General features: G+C 42.4%; 1 protein-coding gene across 1 annotated transcript; it reads left to right on the forward strand.

Moving 5' to 3' along the window:
- Positions 1 to 2,550: 2,550 nt before the first annotated feature.
- Positions 2,551 to 8,273, forward strand: rgcc (regulator of cell cycle). Its single transcript, XM_085250045.1, has 5 exons — positions 2,551 to 2,707; positions 2,902 to 3,075; positions 5,774 to 5,884; positions 6,021 to 6,083; positions 7,561 to 8,273. Exons 1-5 carry the CDS (start codon positions 2,680 to 2,682, stop codon positions 7,566 to 7,568), a joined length of 384 nt encoding a protein of 127 aa, XP_085106171.1. The 5' UTR covers positions 2,551 to 2,679; the 3' UTR covers positions 7,569 to 8,273.
- The last annotated feature ends 3,366 nt before the right edge of the window (positions 8,274 to 11,639 follow it).

Raw genomic sequence — 11,639 nt, forward strand, 5'->3', positions numbered from 1 at the left:
TTTATTCGGTGTCATGTTCAGTGATGGATGGACGGTTTGCATGACTGAATACGCTGTACAAATGGAGAGCCTTGGTATCCCAAGCATGAGTGTGGGAACGCTGACATCTTCTCATGTCCTGAAGGTCTCACTTTTAACACCTCTGCTGGGGCCAAGCCTTGGTTAGCAGCACGAGAGTCAACAGACACATGCAGCTGCACACACGTTATGTTTATCCATTTGCTGATCATGTTAAACGGGGCACCAGAGGTGTGAACGTCTCAGCATGTTTGGATTACTTTGCTACTGATCTATGGAGGCAAATCAACTCACAAATCAACCCCCCCCCCCTTTTTGCACAAGTCGAGGAGCGTGTCAGGTTACACTGTGTGTTATACTTGTATAACTATGCATGTGACAAATAAAGAACCTTGAACCTACTAATACTACTACTACTGATGATGATGATGATGATGATGATGATGATGATGATGATGATGATGATGATGATGATGCAGCAATAAGGTCCTGAGTTCAATTCCACCACCCGGCCGGGGTCTTTTTGTGTGGAGTTTGTATGTTCTCCCCGTCTTTGCGTGGGTTCCCTCTGGGTACTCTGGAAATGAAAGCAAAGGCGATATATTGAGAGCGCCCTCCTTAAATTGTACTTGCTGATGTAGATTACACTTCAGTTCAAAATACAACTGAGGTGAGATTTTGTTTTGGGACTGTTGTATTGCTGAGCAAAGATCAGCCGCAACTGTGAGATTCCACCACCAGATGTCACTGCAGTTTCACGATGGCTGAAAATCAGACCTAGACAAAATAAGAGCCCCGGAGATCATACAGTGCAAAACGAGCTGTCTCGTTGGATTATGGAGGTCCTATCTAGTGATGGGATTTCCGTCTCTTTTTAGAGAACCGGCTCTTTCAGCTCGGCTCACTAAAAAGAGTCGGCTCCGAACCGGCTCTTCAGGCTGTTTTGTTGCTTTAATTAATTTATTATTAACAATAATATAAAATTATGCACAAAAGGACACAAGTTTTGAAAATGTCAAAGATAAATTTTACTAAAGAGCAGGGGAAGAGTTGGCTGCCTTTAGAGACCTCTTTGCCCAGAAAAACACAAGCACACATATATATTCAAATAATTTTTTTTTTAAAAAGTTCATTTACCTGTTACTACCACACACCAAATCCAGTCGTTGGTACTTGCTGGCTTGTGTAGCCACTAAATAACAAAAGCTCAACACTGCACGTAGCATCCTGGAGCACTTCTGTTGTCTTTTGTACGTGCTATGGAGTTTTTACGTGCTTCAGGGTTTGTACGTGTTTTGAAGTTTGTATGTGCTTTGTCTCTAGGGGCCACTGTAAATATACTTTTATTTATTCACTCCACATAAAATGTAATGAATAAATCATATAATACAAAAACCAACTATTCACATTTCAACTTTTAACTATTTAAATTTTCAGCTTTTTCCTTTTAAACAAATTTAAAGTGAAACAACACAAAACACTGCAAACCACAACACAATTAAATATAAATTAAAATATAAAAACAAAAAGAAGATGCATATTCTCTGTCATATGGGCCTGCATGAATAAACTTTCTGAATCCTTTATCATCTGCAACTGAAAATAGTTGTGGATGATTACTATACCTTTCTAATGTGACGTTGTTGTCCCTGGCGCTCTTTCTCTGTCTCTCCCTCAGCTCTGTTCCTGTGCTACTGCGAGTCCCCCCTCTTCCCAACGCAAAGCACAAGGCTCGCATGCGGAGTGAAGCGGAAAATAGTGCGAGAGAGAGGGTGAGAGAAAGGGGAAAAAAACCATGGCCTGCGATAAGGAGCCGGCTCGCGTCGTTCACTCAAAGAGCCGGCTCTAAGAGCTGTTTCGTTCGCGACCGATACATCACTACTCCTATCTGAGTACAGTGCAGATTATGTAACCTGAATAGTGTTCTATCTATAAAACCAGAATAAATTCCCATTTTTTAGAGAAATTATTCAATAACTTGATTTTTTATGGGATCTGTCAGTGTTTTGTCTCTTTGTGAATAACTCTAGCAGCAAACACGCAGTTTCCCACTGTGTGAATGAAAATCAATCACTCACAGTAAGGCTGAGATGTACCGAGTTAATCATTGATCTAAAGATGCCCCACACTGATCATACTCTCATTTCATTTCTTCTAAATGCAAAGAGAGGAAACGCAGTTTGATTATAGAAACTTGGTCATTCATCAAAGATGAGGCTATAGATCATCACAGTAGGGTGAGTAAGTATACTTACTCACCCTACTGTGATGATCTGCCCGGTGATAAAATATGAAAAGCCCTGACTCGTGATTATAAATATCCCTGCATTACACTTCTGCCTGGCAAGTGACACAGAAGTTGTTTACAAACATACTTTTAAGAAGGAGACGTCAGGGGACCGTAACTTTAACCGGGGGAAGCTTTATTGGTAATGGCGAGCGCGTAAGAGATCGCGCACACACATACGCTTCCCCTCCCTTCCCTGCGTCTCCGCCCCCACTCCTCAGGGCTCGTTAAAAAGCGCCAGTCCTGGACCTGGAGGTTAGATAAAGACCTGAAGCACCCTACGACGAAGTGGGACTTTACGCTGAGGGCCACATTTATTTATTTAGAAGTTTTCACGACGTTTCTGGATCATTTCTAAGCGAACTAGTGGAATCATGAAGTCCCCAAAGCTGAAGCCTCAAGGTAATGTCGTTTGTTTTAAATATATATGTATATAAATATTATCTTATATATGAGTACGATAACTGAATTGCAGTTGTGTTTATATAAGAATAGAATAATGTGCTACGTGAATGATTTTCAGACCTGAATCATAACATCAACAGTTTGCGTAACATTTTATTTCAATTTTGTGAATTATCCCCCCCCCTTTGCAGCCAAGTTCGTCAATGAGGAGGATCTGAACGATGTGCTGTGCGAGTTCGACGCGGTGATCGAAGACTTCACATCGCCGGTGGAGAGGCGACACTTCAGGTACGACGAACACCTGAAGACCATGAAGAGGAGGAGCAGCGCCAGCGTCAGCGACAGCGGCATCAGCGACACAGAAAGTAAGTGGGCAAGGATTGTGATTTACTCTCGGCTCACCTGCTCCTCAGTATTACCATGGTTATCTAACCAGTGGAAAGGTTCAGTGGCGCGACTTTGTTGTCATCCTTAACATGGAGCAATTAAATTGGACCCCAGACAGTCAGGCAAGAGTTACAGAGTGTCACAAAATAATGACACGTTGTACTTCTCTGCAGACTGAAGACACAGGGTTTGTTATCTCTACAGTACCACTCCTCCTATAGCGCACTGTATGCCTTGGGTGTGTAGTGTCTTATCAGGTACACTGTAAAGTAGGCTTTATGTAAAAAACATGCAAACTCTCTAAGTAAGGAAACCTTTTAAAAAAAGCCAGGTTCACAAGCTTGTTTATTTTGAGTGTACTTGGCTTGAGGAGGATATGTCACATCAATGTAATATAGTACACATAAACATAAGAGAGTGTTATTTAATTTTAATTTAGTATTGCTGATTAATGTCACAGTGGCCCAAATACCACACAGTTACATAAACGCTAGCAAACATTTGACCATCAACTAAACAAGAAAACTGAGCAGGAATCATTATTCTCAACAGGAGGAAATGCTAGAGACCACATTCCACATCCACAAGAAGTGCAAACACGACATAACTGGAATCGGGATCACCACACTGCTAAACTTATTGAAAGTTAAACATTAACATTCTCACAGGTGTATGAGGTACAGATAAGCATACAGGCTATTTTGAATTGATTAGGGTATTGTTTGCATTTACAGTGCCGCATCCAGAGGGCACCCGAGTCGAGCGTCAAACTGTTGCATACGCCTTCATGTATGCTCGCACGCAGGGAGAGTAGCAGTGAGAGAAAATCCCTTTCTCATGCTTCAGAGATGTTGGCGTCACGTTGAGCTGCATATTTTGGCACACCTGCCCCTATTTTGTGGCTGCGTCTCTAAGGGTTTACTGTCATATGTTACCATATCACTCTACCATACAGTGTCTTAAAAGTCTAGCTTCCCCCATCTGTAGAGCCGACTTCAGGCGGGCAAGTGGGATATGCTGACACACAGAGAAAAATATGCTTCATGTCCCCATGCGCAAATATACTTTTCCAAACACATGCCAGTGGGTTGGGCCGTCTAAGGGAGGAAAGAGGGTGTACAGGTTTGATGGCCAAACAGTCGAATGTATGATATATACTAGAAAGAGAATCAGATGTTTAAAACTAGATAATTGCACAATAACAGGGGCCATTATCACTAATGATCTCGCAGGGAGCAACATCAGTGATACAAACACAGGGAAGGTGTTTGAACACATGTCTATGGCACTAATGAGCTTGCTGATTTGATCAGTGGATCGGATTCCTGCTTGAACCCTGTCCTCTCCATGGTAGTGAAGTAATGACGAACGAGCTGTCTCCCACAGGGGTCATCTATTGTCTCAAAGTCTGATGGATGTATTGACTGTTGAAGGCGTAGATAGATGACAAAAAAGTCTTGGAGCTGCACCCTGGAGTGTCAGTGTGAGTGAGAGAGGCGACAGAGAGCCACAGAAAGTGGTATGAAGAATGTAGGAGTGAATAAGAAGGACAGACAGACATGAATATAGAGCAGCAGAGGAAGCTGAGAAATGAGAGGGATTCAGGTTCAAGTCAAGTGCAGACATTAAGGGCTCATCAGTGTGTGTGTGTGTTTGCATGTGATCCACTTGCACTTCCCGCGTGTTTTGCCTTTATCCCATGTGCAATTTCCCACAATCCAGAGTTGCGGGAGAGGCATTGGTCAGAGAGGCGGGAACAAGTGGGTGCTTGACATCTCAGACATGGTGCAAGATACACATCGGCATCTTTAAGTGTAGCCTAATCTTAGTTTGAGCACACACACTTCACAGCTACACATTCATTATTATCAGTGTGGTTTGCACTTCTACAAAGAATGATATAAAAAGTCTCTCATGCTGTCGGATAAACATTTATCCCTATCCAAGCTACACCCCGACAGGTCACTTGTCTGCCACAAGCAAAGATTCTCACTCACATTCACACAATTTAGAATCACTAGTTAATCTAACCCCACTAACTGCAAGTCTTTGGGCTGTGCGAGGAAGCCGGAGCAGCCACACAGATGGTGGATTCAAACCCAGAACCTTCCTTGCTGTGAAGCAAGAGTGGTGGTTTGAAGTACTGTGCGGCAAAATAAAGGTGACTATTAGATCATTTATGTAAGACTCTGTGTAGAGATTTGGGTGGTGCATAAGAAACACAAACAGTATCCCAAATAAGAGCGTGCTCTGCTGTTTTGAACATGTCAAAGATAAATCTTACTAAAGAGCAGGAGAAGAGTTGGCTGCCTTTAGAGACCTCTTTGCCCAGAAAAACTTTTGATATTACTGTCACTAACAGCCTCAGTGGTGCTTTAATCCATGATTTATGGTCATCGAGACTTTTTCTTTTTTAGCTTTGAAAGTCATCCAGAAACTTTTGCTGCTAGAAAAACAAAGACTTCCGTAGAGATTCATTTTAACACTTTAGTTTTTGTGCTGTACCCGCACGTGTTTGTGAGGCATGCACGCGACAGCCCATAGAGAAAGGGTGTCATTAGAGGAGAATGCGATGATTACACACTGAAGCTTGTTCCACTGACACAGATGTAGAGAAAAGTGAGTACTCGCTTGATCTTATGTGCCTGCATTTTCTCTTCTGTCTCTTTCTGACAGGTGCCGAGTCTCTCAACAGAAACAGCTTCAGCTTCAGCGACGAGAGACTGAACTCGCCCACCATGCTCTCCCCCATCACCACCACCTCACCTCCCCTAATGTCACCAAAACGTGAGTAAAAGCCCTTGAAAACTCATGGACATAAACAAGCTATGTATTGTACTGTATATGTAGTAATGAGTGATTGAAGAAGCTTATATTTAAACTGCTTCAAAATCGTGATTCTTTCTGCGTGTCTCCATTGCAGCCAAACTGGGCGACACTAAAGAGCTGGAGGACTTCATCGCTGACCTGGACAAGACACTAGAGAGTAAGCACTAATGCAATCTGGCTGTCAGAGCCCCATGATAAATTAGCCTGCATGCTGGCGCCACCCGCTACTCGGGATTAACCGGAGCGTTTGTTCCCTGTGTCGGCTGTGTTAACAACTGCTCATAAAATGCCATGAGAGCCACCCCGCAGGTTTCTATGAAACAATGATGTGTCAGGATTATGAAGTGGCTGAGGCTTGCTATATGGACCTCCAGGCCTCCAGGGCCACACTGGAGAGAAAGGCTGCGTATCCCTTTTCACCTGTCACTCAGCTTTGAAGTGCAGATCATACACAGTGGAACGCTGCTTTATAAATTTCATCCTGGTCTATTCTTCCCCTATCTCTTTCCGTGTATACAGTGCATGGTACATATACCCTGTACGGAGGCATTTTCCTCTGGGCTTTTGTTCTTTATCCAAATTGATCCTCTTAGTGTAGAGCAGGGGTGTCAAACTTATTTTAGTTTGTGGGTCACATACAGCCCAGTTCAACCCTCCAAATCATTCCTATTACTTTCTTTTCTTTTCATGTAAAGTGTAACTCCAATGTGAAAATATCTACAGGTAATAAAACATCTATTTGTAATGATAATGATGAGATGTCTTTAGAAAAACAAGTCAGTTTGAACAATATGTGGTGGTAGTGAAGCAAAGAAACCCCCACCTTACTCTCGTGTAGCCTTGAGTGATGTCAGGATAAACTGCAAACCCAGCAGTGACCTAAATAACAGCTGTCATCACACCATTCATTCTTATCAACTAGCAGCACAGTTCTTCCAAATGTAAAAAGCAGTGAAAATTCCAAAATTTATGCCCTCCTTGTTGCAGTCTTTGCACTCTGCAAAGCCATTCAGTGGGCTGAATCTGGAACCTCTGCTGTATATTTGGCAACCCAGAGGTAGGGAATGTTCCGTGGTGTATGCAAATTTGTCATCTCTAGCCTACTGGGCTTTAATAATAATATTTGACCTGAGTTGACTTGGAATGCACAAATCTGTAACCTGAGAAGGCAATTTGGTAGCTTACACTATGTTAGGCTAATAGACGGCTGGTTTGTGCTGCGCCTCCTCTTTGCTCAGGCCTTGTCAGAGTTGGAACTTGCATCAGAGAATAAGGAATGTGTGCCGGGTAAACCCTGTCGGAAATTTCAACTTTAAATGTCAGTATTGGAAAGAGACAGGGGTGGGAGTGAGGAACTTTTCTTATTTCCATGTCTGTTCCTTGGGCTCCCTACTCTGTTTTAGCCACTGCACATCCGTCTTTCGCAGACATCCCGTCTGTCTGTAAAGTTGGACATTCAATTAGCCGTTCAGGCAGTCAGCCAGCTCCTCTGTTAGCAACGGAGTGTGGTGTGTTTATTGGGGCCACCAGTGTTTACGATGAGCAGCCTGTAAAGTTGAGCGTCCACCATTCTGAGAATAGAACCAGGAGCCAGGGAGTCCTGCTCTAACCGTGTCCGTCTCTGTCTGGTCTAGGCATGTGACACAGAGGCCCACAGTCAGCTTGGAGCCTGGCCATGAGGGAAGGAGGGAGTGTAAGTCTGGAGGACCCCCCTTGAACAGTTAACATGCACCTGCCCACCCCTCACAGAAAACCACCCAACAGGATGCAGCTGGATGGCGGAGCAGCTGCCAAGTAGCTCGACCACAGCATCAGTTCCAGCCGCTCAGCGCTCCCAAAGTTAACCCAGCACTAACTTCAGACCACATGGCTGTAAAGACTGCAGTCAGGGTTAAGATTAGCTTTGTAGGACAAGAATACTGCGCAGCCATGAAGTAATGGACTCCCATTAAAGGTGCATTCGTTGTTTGAATTACAATTCATCCTGCCACAGACCAGATTACACTCCCTCGTGCAAAACTTGAGCTGGAAGAGTTATTTTAAAAATGGCTTTTTATAACAGAAAGATATTTGTATTTTATAGAGCTTCTTATTGTAAATATATCTCTCTTTTATTGTGAAATCTATTTTTGTATCATATGTAAATAATAACTGCTTCAAATTCTATTTACCTTTGTTTTGACAGGACAGTCAGATTAAGATTTGACAAGTTGACTGGAATAAAGTTGATCAAATGTGAACTAAAGCCGTAACCCACTCTGAAAAAAACTGGAAAATAATGTGTGTATTTATACAGCTACTACCTGCCTGCGATAACATAAAACGATTAAAAATTGTTCTTTTATTAGCACGTGTCTTGTCTTTTTTTTTTTTATTCTGAGCTTCAGTTCACATCTGAAATTAATCTGCTTTTGGATTTAAAAAATCCTGGAAACTCCCCTGCAGGGAGGTGTTTCCAGAGGTAGGCAACCACACTAGGTGTACCTGCTGTCTTGCAAACTCTACTGGTAAAGCAGTGTCGATCTGTCAATGGAAGACCACCAACACCACATGCACAAATGGCCCTGTGTGTTTCAGTGACCTGATCACTCACTGTTTATCTCTGAAATTAAAGCCATTGTAGGCAAAACAAACAAGATCTACACTGAGTGTCAAATGTTTCTTGGAACATCGACATAGTTCTCTTAATGTGATCCATCAAAGTGAATCACAAACATAGACTACATAAAGAAGGGCAGGAAGAGCCTTCACTTCCTTCTAAGAATGTAATACCTACATGCAAAACTGCAGGCACAGTGAAAGATGTGTTACAAGTCTCTTGACTTCTGTGCGCATGAATCAACCACTCGGCAAAGCTGAGTGGTTGATAACTTCTTAAGCAACACTGTGTCTATTTCCAGAGGTGGAAGGAGATGGGAGGGCGTGACCCCTTTCTGGCTCAGTGGCAGCTGTGACTAAAGGAATCTGATGTCTGCTGACCAGTAGAGGTCAAAGGTCAATAACTACGAGTAGTTATGCCTCCTTACTGATAGTGCCGCAGGTGTACACAGAAGCAAGTCTTTACACTTACTAGGCATCTCTGGGCAGTTAACTGGGCAGGTTTTTTGTTTAAAATTGGACTCCCCAACTAAATGACTTCAGTGGTCAAACAGGCATAAAAAACACGTTCACTTGTATTCTTTGCTCAAGAAAATGTTTAAAAAGATTTTCCCATCAAGTTATACACAAGATTATATGATTAGGTTACACATTATGGCGTTATTTATGGGTCCGTTCAGAGCGCCATAATCAACAGACCACCAGAGCACTGAACAAATGCTGTGCTAATTCATGGTATGAATATAGAAAACCAAGACTAAAGCACTTCATGTTCTTTCTATAATATGGCTGCTACTACACAGTTATTGGCTCTTTAAGGGGACGGGGAGGATAACAGAATTCACCAAAAGATGTCTATTCAGGATTCCTCGAGTCCAGCCTTTCCCCCTCTCTGTCTTTGCCATTGAGATGATATTATTTTTTTCTATTCTGATCTCACATTTCCTATAATCTAACTAGTCTTTATTGCTAGCGGGTTTTTGATACAAGGTTTCTGTTATAAATTGTTACCTCCTGAGCCAAGGAAATCCTGCTTGCATTACTGCAACATCAAGATCCTTTCTGTGATTTGAGAACAGGATTACACAACAATATGAGGCTTAACTTTACCTCTAATGACCCATCTGGAACATGTTGCACAGCTACAAAGTCTAAATTAAAAAGACTTTTCAAAGTAAAGTCATTAAAAGATTTCATTTATTTTTCTAATACAAAGTGAAGTAAAGAGAAAAATTCTCAGAAAGTCAGCATTTAGTGTAAGACAACAGAGTTCTTCTGAACTCTGGGTTATCAGTCTTGGTTATCAAATCCACTTATCAGTCTGACTAGGACTATCTTTCACTCATGGTATGTTATCATGATAAGAATCTAAACATCTTAAGTAGCTAAAAGTTCAGCACAGAAGTCCACGCGCACACACGCAGGCTGTAGCTAAATGTAAAGAGATACGCCTATGCCCCCACTCCCACCTTCAAATAAGTGTGCGGATGTGACCAGACTACTGTCAGTCCATGCCAGTCTGTATTAATGTGATGGCAGGAAGCTGGCACTGCGACACCCGTCCATGTTGTTTTTTCAGTACAGTTGGCACTGGGAAGTTGCCACAGGGAAGCTGTGGGTACAGTGCCACTGCCACTGGATGGTGTTTGGAAGACAGCTGGCACTGATCTGGCAGTCCTTGTTGACATAACACATAAAACAACCTCCCCCCCTTGGCAGCAGCGAGCATCTTTTTGGCCACATGGGTCAATCCTGTAGAAATGTTGGCCTTGGCAGTGTGGACAGCAGTCATGTTCACAGGCCTGGAAGTGTGGGAAAGTCAGGGAGTCAGGAGCAAGGAGGACACAGCTGTGGAAAAGGGGCTAGAACAAGATAAGGCAACGTAGCAAGGTGAAAGGATTAAGAGGCTTCCAAAACAGAAAATTAAGATGAATAAAGAGGTGCATAGACAATGGGAGCAAGATGGGCAGCATCATATCAAACAAACTAAATCCTTCCGTATGACATCTATACATTCACACGGATTCCCATGGGAGGCCCCTCGAGCCTGCTCAAGTGGTTGGTCTATGAATAGGCTGGGCAGAGACCCACAGATGTGCATCCACATCACAAAGAGACAGAAATACACGAATCCAAATATCAGATTCAGCTTTCTACCGAGTCTTCACATTACTGGTGTCCAGATGTCACTGCTAACACTGCAAGAAGAGGGAAACATTAACTGATATGTTCAGATGTCTCTGTCTTTAATCTACCCATCCTGTTTGCACTGTTGCCTCATAAAAGAAAGGTTTGAGTCAGCTTTTTCTGAGTGTTGGTCACAGATTCTTTTTTGTATTCTGCTTTCCATCCAAACTAAGGAAAGTCAAGTGAATGAGATTTAATTTCCCCCATGTCTGGATAAGTCCTAGCCTATAATACAAGAAGTAATACAATCTCCCTTGGTTAGAATTTTTTTCAGTGATGTGAAGTGGTTAAAAGATCCTCCCAAAAATTACTGTAAATGTCCCAGTTTACTTTTTTTTTTTAGATATGACATGTTCGAGATATTAAAGGGATATCAGTCATTAAGGGATGTTCCCCAAATTTGGTGATGTTTTGAAAACAATGTGATGAACTTCATATGACAGAGGCATGCACTAAAGACCTCCCCTCCAATGACAAGCTTTCAAAATCATGAGCAAGTTCAGACTTCCTCAAATGAAGATGAACAACTAGGTTTAGCTGTCATTTGGGTAATTATGATTGCGTCTCTCTGACCTTATCATGTCCCCTAAATTGCACATTCATTATGATCATCACCACTATTACACTGACTCATCTATGACCTGAATGACAGTGTCCTTTGACTGCAGTCAACAGTGAGAAAGATTTTTCACAGATGGAGAACATTCAAGATAGTTTTTATTTTTCTCATGACTGGATGTCCCAGCTGGATGTCTGAAGAGAGAAAACGCAAAAAACTCAAAAGCTAAAAAACGCCCAAGAACAAACCCCTACATAGCTTCTGTCAATGTCTTAGGGCGGATGAGATGAAAGCGGAGATGTTTGGCCAAAAAGCACAAAGTCGCTATCGGTGAAAAACAAGCCAACATATCAGGATAAATAGCAACTG

This window comes from Mchenga conophoros, linkage group LG16, assembly GCF_057382185.1.
Source record: "Mchenga conophoros isolate Kocher_MC1m ecotype Shallow Benthic linkage group LG16, M_conophoros_male_GT1.1, whole genome shotgun sequence".
NCBI classification, from domain to species: Eukaryota; Metazoa; Chordata; class Actinopteri; order Cichliformes; family Cichlidae; genus Mchenga; species Mchenga conophoros.